Source organism: Euwallacea similis, chromosome 22 (assembly GCF_039881205.1).
Source record: "Euwallacea similis isolate ESF13 chromosome 22, ESF131.1, whole genome shotgun sequence".
In the NCBI taxonomy this organism is placed as follows: Eukaryota; Metazoa; Arthropoda; class Insecta; order Coleoptera; family Curculionidae; genus Euwallacea; species Euwallacea similis.
Genome location: NC_089630.1, coordinates 774727 through 792844, shown reverse-complemented (window position 1 = coordinate 792844; position 18118 = coordinate 774727). Strand labels below are relative to the sequence as shown.

The window sequence follows — 18118 nt, the reverse complement described above, 5'->3', positions numbered from 1 at the left end:
ATTGAACACTTAGGGAATGAATAATGGCGCGGTGGTTATTGATTGCTAATGGCAAACTTCATTTATATCGCACTTATGAGGATATATGATTGTGACCCTTCGGCGGTCATTCGTCGATTCTCAGAATCGAACGATAAACAGATTTGGCTCCACTTGAGAGCTGGGAGGCTTGAAAATTCATTTCGAATTACCCCCGTTCTGGGCTTCAACCGAAGCAATTTATTGGATAAAATTTTCAAATCCGCACATCTTGATATATTGGTGAACAAATGAAAAAAAGGTGGCGATCGCTCTGAGATTTCCCAAGATATCGCGGGTTAAAATCCGAAAACTGGTATATTCCGGCCCCCGATGATAATTTATCAGTCTGGATGCGTCAGTATGACAAAACTGATTGTTGTCCAATGAGCCAAAACTGATGATGTAGAAATTCCATCGTAATTTCCCCTCTCTCGAAGATACTCACTGTACTTGACTTTTTAGGCTTAAGTCAAATCGAACCCCATCCTGCAGTAGTACTGCTAATGTGTTGCCTGAATTACCCCTCTTTCGCTGAGTGTCTGCTTCCATTGCTTGCTCAATCGTCCTATCGGAAGCGATTACCTCCATCTTGATTCAGATTGGAAGTTCCGCCGAGAAAGTCGCTTTCGGTTGATGTCAGAACTTTCTTGCTTCAAATCAGACTAAAATTTTAAAGTTTTATAGACGATCCAGATATGTCCTTGAGCTTTTCGGGGCAGTTTTAGTGTAATTGACATTAACATCTCTTGGGATTCTTTACAAACCTACGAAATCGCCCTTAAACACTGACTGCTTTAACGAACTTGGCGAAATTTAATATGAAGGCATTAGACGAACATAATGGATTCCCCCACAAAGGGATCGGAATGGGAATTACCCCAATAACAGCTAATACGTTGTAGTCTATAGTTCTTTCTGCAGTCTGCGCAGAATTGTGGCAGTATCTAAAATTTGCGTGCTGTATTAAATGGGGCTTAACTTCGTATTTGCCAAAACCGAGCTTTTTCGGAAACGAAGAGAACGTTGAATGTTCATTGTGTAAACTCCTAATGAAGAATGAAGGCTCGCAGCAGTAACTGCTGCTGGTGGTTATTTAATCAGGGCGGTTAAAAACTCTTAACAGAAGTCGAAACTTTTCATATCGAAATGAAAAAGCCTCTCTTGCAGCAAACTCACGAAAATTACAAATTTCTTGCTCTGATCCATTTATCAAAAGTTAAATGTCTCGACATGCAACTCCATTTTTAATGTCATGTGTTTTTTGCTTGTCCCTTTTTGTTTGCCCAGTTATAGCTACAAACAAATTGCTGTCGCTAAGTCAGCTGCGGATGTTGCTGACAGCAGTCAGAACCGAAATTAGGGCCGATGAGGTCCGTATAATAATTGATAATTTTTTATTTGACATTTATCAGCGATCTGAAAAATTCATCGCGCTCCGCAAGACTATCAATACACGTCTCAATATCAGTTCGTTTAACGTTTTGATAAATGACTGCTTAAGAGAAATTTATAAATCTTCCATGCAAATTACAAATGGAGGATCAATTATATGAATGGGCGCTTGAAGCCTACATCCGATAACCCCAGAGATTACGAGTGGGGAGGATTTTAACTCCGATAAAAAGTCAGATTCTGATGATCCATCACCATCAGTCAAATATCAAAATGCACGCTTTCTTTCACGCACCAACAAGTTATAAATTACCATAATTGGTATTGATGACAATGAGGGGTTGCGTGTAGCCCCAACTGGGATTTTTCAGCGGGTCCTTTTTCGTTTTTCTGGATTTGGCTGCATTTCCAGAGCAAACAACAATTTTTCGACGCTCTTAATCGACTAACAGTTCTTTCATTCTAGGCGAAGTGGTAATTTCCAGCAATCAATAAGAGGTTCAGTCCGACTTGGACTAACCTGAACTAACCTTTTTTTTAGCGGAGATAAATGCATCTACGCACGCATGACTGTGATATTTGGCCAGCCGGGTAGTGTGGATCTCGACTTATCGGCATACCCAGTTAGAACTCCCCCTTTGTCTTCTTCCCGGAACCACCAGTATTTCTTCAGAGTTGCCTCCTTACCTTCTAGCATCCCGTGCCCCATTCTGGTCGTTCCCCTAGATGATGCCTCTTTGCATCTCTTACTTTCCTCTCTCTCTTCGCCTCTCCTCCTCCCTCTTCTCCCTTTTCTTCCTCAACATTCTCGTCATTACTCTCCAGTCTTCCTCGCTTCTAATCATGATCCCCTCTATGTTCCCAGCCGCAAGGTTCACTTCAAACTCCATTTCTGTTTCTTCTCTGTACTCAGAAAATTTTGTACAGTGAAATGCGGTATGGGCCACTGTAGCCTCGTCAGTACTAAACCTACAGCTACCTTGCTTTGTCTTTCCTAATCCCTTCAAATAACTTCCAAACGCTCTATGCCCCGTTATTGCCTGCACCACGTAATAATCCAGGCTTCCAAACCTCCTGTCGGACCACTCTTTAACACTTATTAAAAAAGCCCTTGTCCCTCCTTTCCTGCCAACTCCTGTACATTTGCTCGATTGCCTCCCCTTCGAACTGCGATTCTTTTTTATGCACCCCCATAGTTTCTTCCACCAATATATATATATCTATGAGGGACATTCCTGCAAATGCCGTTATTGCGACCTTTTTGCACACTGTAGTATATAACAAAACCAGCCTTCTATTAACTCTCTCCAGCTGGTCTCTTACCCCAACTGACCCGAACTAACCTGAACTAACTGTCCTTTCCTTCCAGGCGAAATGGTGATCTCCAGCAGCAAATACGACGTTCAATCCGACAGCAGGTCCCCTTTCGAGGTGAAAATGTCGGTGGCAATTAAAAACCTGCAACAAGATGATGCGGGGTCCTATCGCTGCATAGCGAAGAACTCCTTGGGAGAGGTGGAAAGCAGTATCCGCTTATATGGTAAGCCTAATTCACTTTCCTCACTTACCAATATGCCCTAAATTCCCCTCGAAGTTTCGTCATTTTATAGGAGTTTGATCCCTCTAGGTGCCCATCCAATCTGGATCTAAACACGTAATAAAAAGGCGGTAAACTGCAAAGATGGCATTAGCAAAACCGCCCTAGTTCCTGAATAAAATAACATTATAACCCTTCCATTTATATCACTTATACGTAATGTTAAGACTAGGAGAAACTTATGGATGCGAATTCGACGATTTTGTTTCTGAAAGAGGCCCCTGATGGGTCAGGATTTAGGTCCGCCGATTCCGAACTAAATTCTACATTACCCACAGGAAATTGAGATATTTCCTTGATGTTAAGTCAGTCAAGAAATGCATTTGTGTTGTGAGGATCAACTGCTGCATTGACACGCAAATCAACGATGAAAATAATTTTACATGATGGAATTTCCGGATGAAAAATATCAAATTTTCTCTATGAGCGAACCGCCCCGAGGGCGAAGAAATTTTCAGAGTCAGTTCTCTTTCATGGATAAAATTTAGAAAGTCTCCGCAGTAAAATAGAGTTTCCACGAGAAAACTGTGGCAAAGTTTCCCTGAACATCCCAAAATTTGGTTTACTAAAAGTGAGGGAACTGAAGCGATTCAGTGTTGTATTCTTGGACTTCATGTCGAATCGACTGATTTGAAAGTCGGCGATTCTTTTGATATAATGCCGCCGGAGGTTGGCGCTGCGTCTGCAGGAAATCGGCCGATTCAACGGACGTAAGAAAAGGTACAGTCGGCCGACGGCGGTTTCACCGATTGTACTCACGTCTGCGCGGATCTGGAGAGAAAAATAAATAAATTTTCGGTTTTTTTTTATACTGATTAAGGTTCAGAAGCTGTAAAGAACAAATAGGAAAATAACGGGTAAACTTTGATTTTCTGCATCTCGGAAACGGAAGAAGGGAGATTATATTGGGCCAAGAAATGTAACTTCGAATTTTTTCTGTGACTAGCAGACGCCTCGCGCATCGCTCATCTATCCCACTTTGAAGCTCCTAGAAAACACTTTGCGACGATTCTCTCCCCCAAATCTCATGCCGCCTTCCTTCCAGAAATTCCCGGCCCGACCAAAACCACCTACACCATCCCAATGGACGAAGAAGACTACAACGACCAACTCGGCTCCGCAGAACGCGACCAAGAAGACGACATCCTGAACAACATCCAGGATAAGGACAAGCCCTCGGGCCTGTCCACCCAGGAGTCCCTGGGGAAGATGAACTCCCTGGAAAGAAGCAATCACGTGGCGGATTCCGGGGCTGTCTGCCAGAGAGCTCACGTAAGACTGTTCCTTGTAGCTTGGGCGTGGTGGATCAAGCAGCAGATGTGATCTAATTTTTTTATGATAGTTTGACAATAAGAGATGTTTAAAGAGTAATATCGGCAGCGTTTAATGTTCTCAAGAGCTGTGTTCCCTATACTTGTTAAGCACGTACTAGAGATGAGTTAAGTGTAATGAGTAAATGTTCTGTTCCACATAGATTTGAAGGCCCATTATAAAATTCATGGAGAAGGGATTTTGTTTTTAGTTGACGATTTGTTTGTTTTCCAGACTTTCGTGTGATTAATTTGAGTCCGCATAACAATGCATTTTTTCCTATTAAAAAACATTCCAGTTGCGAACGTTTTAAATGAATAATATAATGTTTGTTTCCCTTTGATTAATCAAAATAGATTTACCGAAGCATGGTCCTTTAGCTGAAATTTATTAGCGGTTTTGAATAACGCTGTAGAATGATGCGGAAATTATAGTTCGGATATAATACTGGTGATCAACTTGGCGTGAGGTTCTCCCAAATTACAATAAACATGTGTGCATTTTATATTGATTCCTGCAAACAAAATTCGGAATTATCAGGATTTCGGAATTAATTAAAGTTCCCCACACCCCGAAGGCTCACAGACTGGCTTAATATGTAAATATGATGAAATTGTAGATTTTATATAGACGTTATTGATTTATTCGTAGACTCATAAGGCTACTCCTGACATCAGTTATTTCGCAGCATATTTGTTTATATAAAACGATTATAAGTACACGCCAGGGTTTTAATTCCTCTGCCCGTAATTACCCCGGAAGCAATTAGCCATAGTTTTCCCTATATTAAACGCCATCTTAGAAAAAGGGGATTAAGGAACCCTTTAAAATCTGGGCCATTTTTTGCCGGAATTTACTATATCCATTACTAAACTCGCCAGATGGCTGAGTTAGCCATTCGTCTCCGCGAATGCATTTAAAAGCGGGCCCATTCTCTTCGGGCAATTAAAACCTTTATGAAATTTGAAAAAGGGTTTTGTTACAACAGGATCGAGGCATTACGGGAATTAGTCAAATTATTCCACGGGCCATTAAGAGTTATGTAGCGGTTTTATCTTGGGGATGGAAAGAAAATTCAGTTAAGAACAACTGGCGCTAAGTGAGCGGAAAGCGGAAGGCCTTTGGTGGACGAACCTGTCGTGGCACCCTGTATACACACTGCAAAATCTCGCATAAAGACTTTGAAATAGAGGCTCAAAACTGCTCACTAAATCGCTTCTTTTCCTTGAACATCACCTTTTCGATGACACCAAAGCTGGTTAGGAAATTTTCGGTTTAGTGAGGAGGCTCCAATCCTCCCGCAAAACTGCCTCTTTCAGTTTCATGAATTCTTGTTCGTCAAGGCCACCGTAAACTTTATACCAAAGTCATGACATAGTAAGGAGGTTCTTCAGTCGGTAACCGAATTTTCAAAGGAATCGAAGTAAGTTTACGTAACCTCTCACTCTTGCACCCACTCAATGATGAAGCGAATGGTGACTTTCTTAGGCGGAGTATTACCTGCTTTGACAAAACTGTAGGCGGTCCAGTGCCAGCGTCAAGTGGCCCAAATGTGGAGTTTTCGAACGTAGCCAGCGAGAACACTTGACAACTTCCCTATGCGCGCAACGGAAAACATCGCTCAACTGCGTTAAAGAATCCAAAAAGATTCCCTGAGATATTCGTGAAATATTATCTGTTCTTTGTTTTCGCGTCGAGAGTATTAATAGACCGCTAAGTGACATTAAAAGAGCTTTTAAGTGAAAAAGACGTAAAGTTTTTGTCATCGAGTTAATCTGATTTTCCTGGAAATTAAATGTTGAGTTTTTGCGTGATCCAGGTGTTATCAAACAATGGTGTCAAATCTGGATACCAGCCAAGAGCTCCGTGTTGTAAAAGAACGACGGCATTGGCTTCTTGCGGCTGGATAAACTCGCTTCCATGCCGCCTATTCAGCACACATTTTCGGAGTAAATGTAGCTGAGAAATCGGTGAAGAATGACCCATCTTAATAGATCATCGAGCTATTGTCCTCCTGCTCTTTTCCGGATCCGACGCCGCTTCCGATTAACGATTAATGTTTTAAAAAGCCACGGGATTCATTATTTACCAAATGTCGTTTAGATTCAGAGCGATACTGATACTGAGTAAATTTCCTGAAGCCCGAAGTGGCGCGATCCTGCCGAAAATGTGGGCAAATTTGACAAATTCCCCGGCTGAATCTTCTCTGGTTAAAATGGCCTTAATAAGTGGTTGCCATTTGCACGTTTTTGTCAGCACAGGAATGTTGACCCGTTTCAGTTCAGACTATGTATTTAAAAAGACTTACTGCGGCTAATTTGCTAAATGGCAACCAGTTAGGGTAACGGCTCTGGAGCAAGCTCTTGAGTCTCCAAAAATTACACAGTTTTTATACTAATATCACACGTTTTATCGTCAGTCCTTCTTAAAATTCATGGATCTCTTGAATAAATCAGCAAGGAGCGAAACAATTAGAAAGCATCTAAAAGCGTTGGAATAAATCAAAATTCCCTTCGGCGAATCGCGACTTTGTTGGGCACCCCTTTACATCCCTTTTAATTGCCACAATATTTTCAAATGCATATCAGATCCGGATTTGAAATTTTATGATCCGCATTAACTTAACAACTCTCTCCGCCTTATGCATGTACTCAAAGCGGAGGTGACCTCGTTACGACCCTCGCAGCAGCAGCAATAGCAGCAGGTATAAGCCAAAAATAGAAGGCGTATTGTACTACAATTTTTTGCAACCATGGCAAATTAATATGGAGAGGATGATTAATCAATCTTCATTGATAGAGGAACATAAGGGACACCACACAAGGGCTCGTTAATAAACTTGATGATGACGTTGAATCCAGCTTTGCACTCTCCATGTAGGGGTTGTGCGGAGTGGCAAAAAAATTTTTAACATATAACAGGATTGTTCTTTGTTCTGGTAATTAAGCGGCAGTGCATACAATAAAACCACAAAACCGCTGGTTTCAGGTGACCGTTCAGAGAGGAAATTTAAATCTGAAGAAACTTCAAGTACTCCCCCGATTTTCGAGCAAAAAAGCTTTTGCCCGAAAACGCAGTAATGGAGCTTTCTTCCGAACTCCGCACTCTTCCTGAAGCTGCAGCTTGACTCTGTTGACGATCAAGAGGTCTGTTACCCAGCAAATGCGCCCCCGCCGATCCCCACTTGATACGCCTTCCGGGCGGTGCCCCATAGTTCCTCATAAGAAAACGTCGCTGAGTCATGAACCTGAATTTAAACTAAGAAAATTAGCGTTTTAATTTCATAAAATAATATTCAAAGTAAAAGCTAAACGGCTTTGTATTGTTACCTACCTTGAGTTCTCAATAACCCTAAAAGTTTGCTTTCAGTTTTACCTTTGTGCGACAATATCGTAAATTATTAACTGAATAACTTTGTTAAAGTAATATTCCGAACTGAAAGGCAAAAAGGGAAAAGTATTTCCTATTAAATCAGCGAAGCAGAGGGCATAATTTGATAAAAGAGTCTTATGCATTTTAATATTGAAAGACACACAAAGTGCCCGGAAATTTACAAAACTAAAATCGTTTATTTTTCCTTCATAAATCTGGCTAAAAAACTAAATATCACAATACGTTTTAGGTACGCACTTAAGTAAAAATTCGCAAAGTCTGCTCAGAAACACCCTAAAAGGGCACAGTCACTCAAATCCTATGGGGAACGTTCATACTTCGTTAATCTATTAAGTAAATATTTTATGTCTTAACAACCGGGATCCCCCGGGATCAGGCAGCTGGAGTGGTCACCGCGGAATCCGGAGCCTTTCCAGCTTTACAGCATCTCTTGTAAAGCACAATTTCGATAAGCCAGAAACCGACCACAGAAAGAATTATAATGTCCAGGAGATGGATGCACGTGTCATAGTCAAAAGCGTCCTTGAGCATGCCTAAAATCGCAAAAAAAAAAACCGTAAAAAAACCTTTTTTCGAGGCGTAATCCCCACCTAAAGGTTCCCCTACTGACATGACGAAAAACCCCTTAACCACCATGTTAAGGCCCACTGCGGAAGGCAGCTCGTTCTTCGGAATGTACTCGGATATGACCAAGTTTTGGTTGATGATGGTTATGCTCCTTATGTAGCCAACGATCACCGAGACCGCCAGGACGCCTTGGTAGGATGTGAGGTAAACCAGTACTAGAAAGAAACATACAGGCAAGACCTCGCTAAAAAGCCTTAAGAGGAATTTTAATTTGAGTCATTATGCATTCAGCAAACTCGTGAGAGGTAGCATTGATGTTCGGATAATGTTGCGTGAATAATATGAATGAAAAACCAGCTGCTTCAGAGGATAAATGAATTATAAGTATTTGATTTGCTTTAAGTATCACTGGGGGAACTTTAAATTGGAATCCCATACGTGGTTCTAAAAATTTAATATCACGCACCTGAAACCGAAAAAGAAACAATTTGGCATTTTTAGAGCCAGTTATCCCCAAGTTCTCGAGATATCAAGGATTGAATTTGGAAAAAAACTTGGAAAAACTGGTTCTGCTCTGGTTTACAGCAATATTTAGAGCGTTCCGATATTACACAGTCGGGAATTCGAATACCGGCGAGAAAAAAGCTTTTACAAAAAATGCAAATAAATTTCTCTCTCTCTCTCTCTCTCTCTCTCTCTCGCACACAGCGCATTCCACATAAGTCTGTCATTGTTGCGCCAATTGACTTTCCGCTTCGTTCAAAACCATAGTCAAAACTGACTTTACCTGATCTTGAGATCCCCAAAAGCACCGCCCCCACCATAAACTGCGACCTGTTCCCCATGTCTAGTTTCCTGAATATTTCCGGCATGGTCATCCTTCCCGCGATGTCAGCTGCAGATAAAGCAGTCATGCACGTGGTGGTTTGCCACATATCAAACTTGACTTCGTCTTGCAAGAACATGGGAAAAAAGGTGCTGAAGCTGATGGAACTCACATAGCACAGCCCCAGTCCCAACGACATGTGAACGAATCTAAAATCCTTCATGAGATGGAGGTCCCAGGTATTGATGACCTGCTTCAAGCAAGAGCTGCGTTTTTGGAACATGCTTTCTGAAATTTTTATAATGAAGATATTGCGTAATTGGGACTTCTGCGGAGGGTTTGGGACCTTTGGAGACGATTCCAATGGGGTCTTTTATCTTGGAGTCTTGAATTACCGGCTTCACCTCTTTTTGCAGCAGAGACTGAGACTCGCACTTGTTTAAATCGGTCTTGACCTCTTCACTCTCAGAATTGCTGTTCAAGTCGTACTTTCCTTCTTCCGCGGTCAGTTCCTCTTTCGATTTTTTACAACAGAGCACCGGCTGCAATGGACCTTTTAAAAAGGTTAAAAATGAGGATTGCGTGGCTCCGTACCTTGAACAGGAAGGCCCCGACGACTCCAATTAAACTGATGCAGCCCAGTATGAGCGAGGTCCCGTGAAATTCGTAGTTTTTAAGGAGCAACCCGACAAAAATGGGCATTATCATTTGACCAGTGCTGGTTCCTGCCATGGATAGACCCACGGCAGTGCTCTTCCTTTTGGTGAAGTATTCGCTGATTGCCAGGAATGTGGATGAAGCTATTACTCCTAAGCCTAGGCCTAGGGGAAATAGAGAGAAAAATTTTGTTGCGCTCGATTCCTATATAAACGTAGCGGAAAAATTAGTAAAGATGCTCTAAAACACGATTAAAAAAACAATTATCAGTCTCACGAGTGTGCACATAGCGGCATCACGTGCAGATAGTTGATTATTCTTAAAATCATATCTATTATTTTATTGGATGAGTTAACAACTTGTAAACAAGTTAATAATGTTACTGAAATGGGTTATTTTCCACTTCAAAATTGCGAAATTTACCAAGAGATTAGTTTTATTATGTATTTATATCAAACAAGGAGAATGGGAGGAAGAAGGAAGAATTTTTAAACGTTTTTTAAAAGATGATGATGCACCATTGACTTTTGTACAGAGTGTAACATATCATCATGAAGATATTTCAGGGGGCGATAACCCTCTGCAAAACGGTAAAAAAATGCTAATAGACCCATGAGCAAAAGCGCATCATTTTCGATGTACACAGAGTGGCGAAGTTTCACATTTTTTCTCATATTTTGAGTTCTCACGCTTGTCTTGATTTAAATTTTCGAAATTTCGTACACCTAATTCCTCTAAAAACCTCGGCAACAAAATGTCAAAATTGTTAGTAACCTTATATAGAGTGTTATGTTTTTTTGGATCACATACTATTTTATGTCTTGTATATTTTTTGAAACACCTTGTACAAATTCTGATACCAAATTTCAATTCCCTCTTCAATACTTCAATTTTTGGGTCTCTTGTAGTATTTTCATATCTTTCACAGTTTTCGTAGAATTTTCAAAAATAACTTTTGATGGAAATTAAGGGAGCCCAGTCCGATTTGTAATCTAAGATGCCATGGCTAAGGTTCGGCCACTTTAATAATTTTATTTTGATTTTTGACGTTTTCCATTGCCATAAATTTAGCTCAAGGTGTACGTAAGAAAAACGTAAAATATGAGAAAAATGTGAAACCATGCCACCCTACATATCAAAAATGGCGCGTTTTTGACCTTAGATCTATTAGCGTTCTGTCATTACTCTATAGAATGCTATCGTCTCTGAAATATTTCCACGACAATACGTTACGTGTTATATACGAGGGTTATTTTTTTCAAGTTCCGTGCAGAAGCTGTGGATACTCAGTTGCTGGAGGGATACGGTTTTTGCTTAGTATCAATTAATCATCTATCTATCAAACCATATCAAACGTCAGATGGAAAGTGTTTGATCATCCACCGTACGTGTCCGACCTGGCACCAAGTGACTTTCACATGTTCGCTAAGATAAAACGTGGTTGAGGAAACAACGATTCGATGCAAACGAGGAATTGAAATGGTGTGTGCAGGATTGGTTTAGTGCAGTAACTTGGTATGAAAGGGGTATAAAAAAACTTGTTTGCCGTTACGACAAATTTCTAAATGTCCTTGGTGCCTATCTCAAACAGTAGTTTGGATATATAAATAACTTGTATGCATAATAAAGCATGTTTTGCTGACCTCGTGTGTTTTTGCTGGCTCACCGGAATTTGAAAAAAAATTATCTCTCGTACATTCAACGCGTCAAAAATTGCTCAGTTTGATATCTGGCATCAAAACAAATTTTCTAGATTATTGTCATGTGGCTCAAAAAGTGGCCCAAATGTGGAATTTTCCAACGAGGCTGGCAATAACAATTGACAGCTCCCGTAATAAATTTCCCTTTCTGTCTGTTATTCATCATGACTTTTAAAGCGACGAAAGAGAGTTTTCATTCGGACCAACTTTCCTGATACCTACCAGTAAAAAATCCATAACTGATAATAATGTGCCATATCTCGGTGGCAAAGCTGGAGAGGATCATGCCAACTCCAACGCAGACCACCCCGAACATGGTGATGGTCCTGACACTAATGCCTCGCTTCATCAGAGGCCCGACAAGCAACCCTGAGAAGTTAGTGACGCACACACTAACTGCCATCACTAGGGTGATGCCAGTGGCGTGTCCTCCAGCCATATCTTTTAGGGTTTCCCCGAAAATCAGCCCGAAGACCGAGAAAAGGGCTTGATTTACGGTCTAAAAGAGTGAAGCTTGATTGAGTTCCTGGACGATATCGTTTTTGAGTAGGTGAAAAGATCAGAAAAATTTGTGTTTTGTATATAAATTCGAGCTAAAAGTACGCAAGTAAACATAAATATTCTGGTGATAGTGTGCGACACTTGACACGGTTAATTACTCTTATTGAAATCACAATCACGAGACCCAGCACTTTTATCTGGCGTGAAGCTCCACAGAGCACATGACTTCCTATCAAAAATACGACGATTTATGGGTTTATGGAAGACAGATGTTTTTGAAAATATGTTATTCCAATCCGTTACTGATACCGTGTTCAAAAATTCAAGTGAAAGCCCCACTTTATTGGGAACAACAAAGTCACAAGATTTTAGTTGAAAACAAATCTAATTTTAGAACAAGGAAGGAATGGTATGTTAACCAATTAATTCGTCCCAATGCTTAAACGGTAAACACAAAGGACAAAGTCGTGTGTTTACTCTCAAATTATCGTTGACATTGTTCGGTAACCTTAACATAACAACTATTATTGATCGACGTGAATGATGGTTTACACATAAGCACTTGAAGTGCGGTTCCTTACGACCTAGTTTACGCCACCCGCGATCCTTCCTTTTCGAAGAGTGGAAGAACTTACGTTGATTATAGCAGCCCCCAGAACCACCATCCAGCCCCAGCCCCCATCTGGAGGCTCCTCCGGGGTTTTGTTGAGCTCCGAGGCTTTCTGAGGCGCTCTGCTCGTCATGGTCGTGTCAGTCTGGAAGAAAAATGCCGGATAAAAAACCCTGCAAGACCCGAATTAGATATGAATATCCCCTAGTGCACTCGAAGCATTTTCCCCTTGATTTCATGAGATTACGTGAAGTGTGACCTATTAATAATTGTTCCTGAAACTTGTCGGGCTAATCAGTTAGGGCCAATTGCGAATGCAAATATCGATCATTCATCTCTCACAAGAATCGTCAAGTGGTGTCTAAATTAAGGGCTTATTAATTCCACGTTGTAGTGCGTCGTTTCCAGTCCAGGTATCCAGGCAATTGGGATTATATTGCCATCCAGACTATAATAATAGGAAAAGTCACACGATGAGCTCGTGCTCGGCTGGGGAAGGTCAACGATTGCGTTAATTGCGTCAAGAAGTGACTACCTTCATGGTTTTACGTCAATTCAACATTCATATGTTACGTGGATTACCAATCAACATGACCTATAAAGTGAGATAAAAGTCGCTAAGGAGACATGATAGCGATCATCCATTAGCGGCTATCGAAACGAAGATGTTCTATAGTACTTCGATGGGCTTCAATCGTTCAGTCAAAATCTTGGAAATTTGGAATCTAATATGGTCAGATCTTTTTGAACCATCCTATATATTTTGACCCATCCCGCATATTTTAAGTCATATTGTATATTTCGAGCCATCCTATGTATTCTTAAGTATCCCGTATATTTTGCTCCATCCTGTATATTTTACGTCATTCTATATATTTCGAGCCATCCTGTGTATTTTGAAGTATCCTGTATATTTTGATCCATCCCGTATATTTTACGTCATCTTAAATATTTCGAGCCATTTTGTATATTTTGAGCCTTTCTGTATATAGTTCAATTTCTTTAAAATATCATTCCTATTCTAGGGCCCCTTTTTACCCCCCACCGCAACTTGGAATGGTAAATTTTATTATTCCTGGACTTAGGCCCCATTCGGCTGCCCCAAATTGGTTTCAGGTGCGTGCCGAAAGCCAGTTTGGGGTCGTAAAATTGAACATCGAGTCTTTTTTGCCTCTTGCATTTTTTTCGCATCTCAAACCATTTTGGATTTATTTGAAGAAAACGTTGACCTATCACAAATGCCGATAGATCGATTCAATTTAAATTAATCAGTTCATCCGTCTCAGTTTTACGAGTTATGTTTGTTATCTCTACCTCATTCATTGAGATAAGAGATTCGTTAAACAATTCAAAAAACAAGTATGGATTTTCAGCGTCTTTGAATGTGAATTTTTTAGGACTTCTGTGGGCGTCCAAAGGGCATCTAAGAAGGAAAGTGTTTTACAATTTTTGGAGGAGGATCTGAGGCGTCTAACTACGCTGAAATAGCTCAAAAGCTCTGCTTTAGTTAGAGTAACGACTCAACAAGCATTTAGAGCCTCTACCTCACCGAAAGAAAGCGAAAATTTTACTATCGTCAGAGCTGAATTTAAGCAGTATAAATGCACTTAATGGACCTTAAAAACTCATCTCTAATTAGTGATAATTTCACAAATATAGAGAGAAATGTAGGAGCTTTTCGGAAGCTCTAAAAGGCACCTAAAAAAGAAAAACATTTTTCCAACTCTAGAGAGGTGACTGCGCACGCGCTCGAAGGGTCCACTGTACTTTTAGGCTTAAAATTGCTCGAAGTCGATCTCCAAAACCGTCGGAAAACAAATAAAAACACGAGGAAATATCTCAATTTGGCCATCTAAGACAATAACAATTTTATAGTCTTAAATGGGCAAAAATAGCGCCCTGCGGATTTCGCAATCACTTTTCAACCGTAATACGCACCCTTAGGGCTTAACAAGATTACTCAACCTACAGATATCTCGAGAACCATAGGAGCACGACGGAGAGCGCAAATAAGAAATATCAAATTTCAACAACTCCACGGGCACTTCTTCAAATTATTTGAGGATAGAGGAATGTTATGAAACGTGATCGTATTAAGCACACTAACGTGCATCTATTTATGTCTAATATGGGCCTGATTCAACGAGCCGTTTCTTGACCTGCTTCCATGAAAACTTTAAAGCGGCCTCATCTGAATGTTTAGTTGCAGTTTAATTTGCTACGATTAAGTGAATCACTAGAAATTATCGCCCCAAATAATGGTTTATTTGCTCGCCTTGTGAGTTCGGCCAGAACAAACACGTTCGTAGTGATAAAATAGCACGGACGGCCCGAGAGGCAAAAATAGTGACGATAAATATAAAAATAATTTTTCGACTGTGGCAGAAAGCCTCGGCCCGCTCAGCTCCTCCACTTATGGTAAACTTGCCTATGAGAGGCTCAACTCGTTCGCTTCAATTAAACACTCAAATAAGCTGGAATTACAGCTAGGGCTTATTAAAGCTACAATAATTGGCTCACCTTCTAGTGAAAGTTTCACTTGAGTTTGAATCACAAGGGAAAAGCACTAAATTCGAATTTCCAAAGATCAACTCGAGCTCTTCGACTGCAGCCGCACCAAGACCAACAAACAAAAGATTTAGAATTGTAAACTCAAGGGAATTAATATTGATGTGAACAATTAAATCTTTTACAGATAAACTGCTATCTACATAAATGTAAAGTCTGAGCAGTGGCGTACCGTACGAGCCTATGTAACTGCACAAGAGGAGAATCGTATATGTTAAAAAACACTTACCGAAATCAAGGCAGATAAGCGGATTTCAACTCATGGGTACACAGAAATTGATTAAAGCGTTATTATATCAAAACTTGTCTGAAAGTCCCATTAAAAAACGTTTGCACGTGATTATCACTTGGTCTACAAATGTATTAATTGGCGGCAGTACTTTAATTACTGCAGTGGAACAACTAAATTGTGTAAGCTATTAAGAATTTAATCAGCTCGTGGACTATCTCATCGGATGTTTAAATGCGAAAATACTTTCCATGGGAGGCCGAAATCATGGGGGTTTTCCGCAAGATGCGAATCCGCAAGTGGACCTATCCAATTTTCTTTCTCCTGCTATCAATCACCGCAGTGCCAAATCAAAATGGATGTTTGGGGATAATTTATGGATAACTAAAGAAATCATGGGATTTATGTTCAAATATCAATTATTTAATCATTTATAGGAAAAATCTTTACATTTTTTGTTTAAAAATTATCCATACACCGATTCTCTTATGACGATTAGAGAGCAAAACTGTGGCTTAAAGCAGGACTAGATAAGTAAAAATAACCCTCTCAAAGTTTTATTAACGCTAAAATAAATAATTTAAAAACTTCTTGCAATATTCCACGGTGACGAACAGGGTGGCCGTGGCGGGGATGGCGCGTAATAACGTGGGCGTCAAGCCCTTGTACAAAGCGCCAATTCCTTCGTTTCGGGCAATTTTCGAAATTGTAGTGACTAAATTTTCATTCAGATTGTTCACTTGAATGCGTGATTTGGCGACGTCGAAAGGGAAGGTTGTGGTCCAGAAAACCCCTCCACCGACCCCCCCTGCGAGCATTGTCTGCCAAAGCCCTATGTCCTCCTTTTTTTCATTGGGTTTCCTCAAAAGCTCCCGCGTACCTGTAAATTTTTTTTTTTAATTTGCTTTCATTTGAGAAAAAATTAAACCTTCATATCCTCCAAAAAAGAAAAAATACCCCGGCATTTCCCTAGCTAAAGTTGGCACCAATCCCCGAAACATCCCCTTTAGCCCTTCAGCCCTGCAAATTTCCTGCGTTAACGCCAAGGGCCCGATATATTTTACATGGGCAGCTCCATTGGCCAGCAACTGGCTGTTAACCTCGTGCATTGCTTGCAGCTTGCACTTGATTAATTCCGTTGGGGTAATTGCGACTGACGAGAAAAACGATGCGAGGAATCCGGCAGATGCGTTTGAGAATACAGAAAGATCTTCTCCATTTGTAGCGCCTAAAAAAACACCCTAAGATGATTTTAAGCACTGAAATTTTTGTTTGTTATGAAGAAAGCATATAAAACAACCCTCAAAGGAAAATCAAATTTTGTATAGAAATAAAGTGAAGCTGGGAATTATTTGACAAGTTGGCAACATTGCATCATCCTGCACATTGGTCTCCAGCTAAGGTCACTTCCATATAACCCCACAGTAAAAACTTGACAAATGAACATCGCATGGTTGCCAGTTTTCGTCAAAGTTATTTTTAATTCTTTATCACTATATTGAATTCTAATTTTTCTCACCTGTGGCTCTCATAATGAGTTTCTGGCAAAACCCATAGCACAAAAAGAGCACTGAGTTTTCAACTACATTAGTCGCCAATGCAGGTACCGTTCCTGCATATAGTCCCCTTACAATACCATCCTGCACATATGTTTTTCGAAAACATTCAACCATATTTGTGTATAGTAAAGGAAAAGTCTGCATTTTTACTTTAACAGTGTCGAGGGGTTGTCCCACATATACCAAAGCTATACCACCTAAAAAAACATAAATAGTTAGGCATGAAAATGAAATTCAAATTTTAAAACTCCAGGAATGATGAATCAGCACTAAAGAGTGTTCAAATCAATGCATACTTCAATACGATATACCATCTGAAACCTTACCTAAACATCCTGCAGTAAAATCTATTATTCCATCCTTAACATGATTCTGATTCTCACTCAAAGGGTAGTTTTCAGGTTCTTCAGGTACCATTTTACTTACTTTACTAACAAAACATAGCACCACATGCGCTCATAGTTCATTCATAAGATTCATAAGTAGTAAATTGCCATGAGGTTATAATAGATGCGTTTTTAACCATTTGTTTATCAGGAAAGCACTTGTGAGATAAGAATGTGTAATTGTCACATTTTAGTTTCCAAATACGAAGGATTGTTATATATAACAGGAAATGTTGAAATATGGTTGAAATTGAATAAAACCAATGATACGTGTTATTTTTATATATTTAAATGCCTTTTTTGTGTAAGTTTGTGTTGTAAGTGTTTGTACTTTATATCTTCTTAACTTTGTAATCACGTTAATACTTAAAATCGTGAGTTTGGCTTGTTGGAACTTGCGAAATTTGTTTAATTAACATCTCAGCTATCACACATTTACAATTTTAGTCTTATTTTAACAAGAATTAACATAAAATTTTAACTATTTTCACACATTAAACAGAATTTCCTTTGAATTCAAATTTTTTTGCAGGTTAGGTGAAATGTCAAAGTGATTTAACGTATACGAAATGCCTACCTACGATCGTTGACTTGGCAATGCTGCATTGCATGTTAACCTAAGCCTTCGTCTGATTAATTTTGTATGTCCTTGCGATTTAAATTAATATAAACGCTAGTGTCAGCTATGAAAATTTCAATTTTGTAAAATGAAAACTCTGAAGTAATGCGAACTTCAATATCCAATAGAAATTAGTGAAAGGAAAATATGAAGATTTAACATAATGGCAACATTCACCGTTA

At 39.8% G+C, this 18118-nt stretch overlaps 3 protein-coding genes across 5 annotated transcripts in view; 1 reads left to right on the top strand and 2 right to left on the bottom strand.

The window, feature by feature from the left end:
* Positions 1-5040, top strand: part of LOC136416025 (lachesin-like) — a 47200-nt gene extending 42160 nt beyond the window's left edge. The window contains exons 8-9 of one of the 2 annotated variants that reach the window (XM_066400987.1): positions 2783-2953; positions 4056-5040. In XM_066400987.1, coding sequence (XP_066257084.1) covers positions 2783-2953; positions 4056-4333 — 449 coding nt within the window. In that variant the 3' untranslated portion in view covers positions 4334-5040. Of the gene's footprint in view, positions 1-2782; positions 2954-3007; positions 3455-4055 lie in introns of those variants that run through there. The other variant, XM_066400988.1, reaches the window with a different exon arrangement.
* A 2830-nt stretch (positions 5041-7870) lies between these two features.
* LOC136416119 (monocarboxylate transporter 12-like) lies at positions 7871-15506 on the bottom strand. Of its 2 annotated transcripts, none has more exons than XM_066401140.1 (8): positions 15373-15506; positions 12601-12720; positions 11687-11963; positions 9702-9928; positions 9454-9649; positions 9069-9395; positions 8305-8496; positions 7871-8247 (listed from the first exon to the last, which is right to left on the bottom strand). In XM_066401140.1, the coding sequence occupies exons 2-8, from the start codon at positions 12706-12708 to the stop codon at positions 8087-8089; spliced, it is 1488 nt and encodes a 495-aa protein (XP_066257237.1). In that variant the 5' UTR covers positions 12709-12720; positions 15373-15506; the 3' UTR covers positions 7871-8086. The 2 variants fall into 2 exon arrangements, with proteins under 2 accessions (XP_066257237.1, XP_066257236.1); XM_066401139.1 differs by lacking the exon at positions 15373-15506 and adding an exon at positions 15096-15245.
* Positions 15507-15807: 301 nt separating this feature from the next.
* LOC136416223 (mitochondrial ornithine transporter 1) lies at positions 15808-17738 on the bottom strand. The gene is made up of 4 exons (XM_066401303.1): positions 17258-17738; positions 16892-17128; positions 16301-16600; positions 15808-16252 (listed from the first exon to the last, which is right to left on the bottom strand). The coding sequence occupies exons 1-4, from the start codon at positions 17346-17348 to the stop codon at positions 15939-15941; spliced, it is 942 nt and encodes a 313-aa protein (XP_066257400.1). The 5' UTR covers positions 17349-17738; the 3' UTR covers positions 15808-15938.
* Positions 17739-18118: the final 380 nt, after the last annotated feature.

What these genes read in the sequence shown, in the direction of transcription:
- LOC136416119 (XM_066401140.1), bottom strand. Translation starts at nt 12,708, where the DNA reads ATGACGAGCAGAGCGCCTCAGAAAGCCTCGGAGCTCAACAAAACCCCG. An exon ending in CAGTTATGGATTTTTTACTG is followed by an intron (nt 9,929 to 11,686) that starts GTAGGTATCAGG and finishes TATTTCCCCTAG; the next exon opens with GCCTAGGCTTAGGAGTAATA. An exon ending in TTTGGGGATCTCAAGATCAG is followed by an intron (nt 8,497 to 9,068) that starts GTAAAGTCAGTT and finishes GTTTCTTTCTAG; the next exon opens with TACTGGTTTACCTCACATCC.
- LOC136416223 (XM_066401303.1), bottom strand. Translation starts at nt 17,348, where the DNA reads ATGGTACCTGAAGAACCTGAAAACTACCCTTTGAGTGAGAATCAGAAT. An exon ending in TTTTACTGCAGGATGTTTAG is followed by an intron (nt 17,129 to 17,257) that starts GTAAGGTTTCAG and finishes ATGTTTTTTTAG; the next exon opens with GTGGTATAGCTTTGGTATAT. An exon ending in ACTCATTATGAGAGCCACAG is followed by an intron (nt 16,601 to 16,891) that starts GTGAGAAAAATT and finishes GTGTTTTTTTAG; the next exon opens with GCGCTACAAATGGAGAAGAT.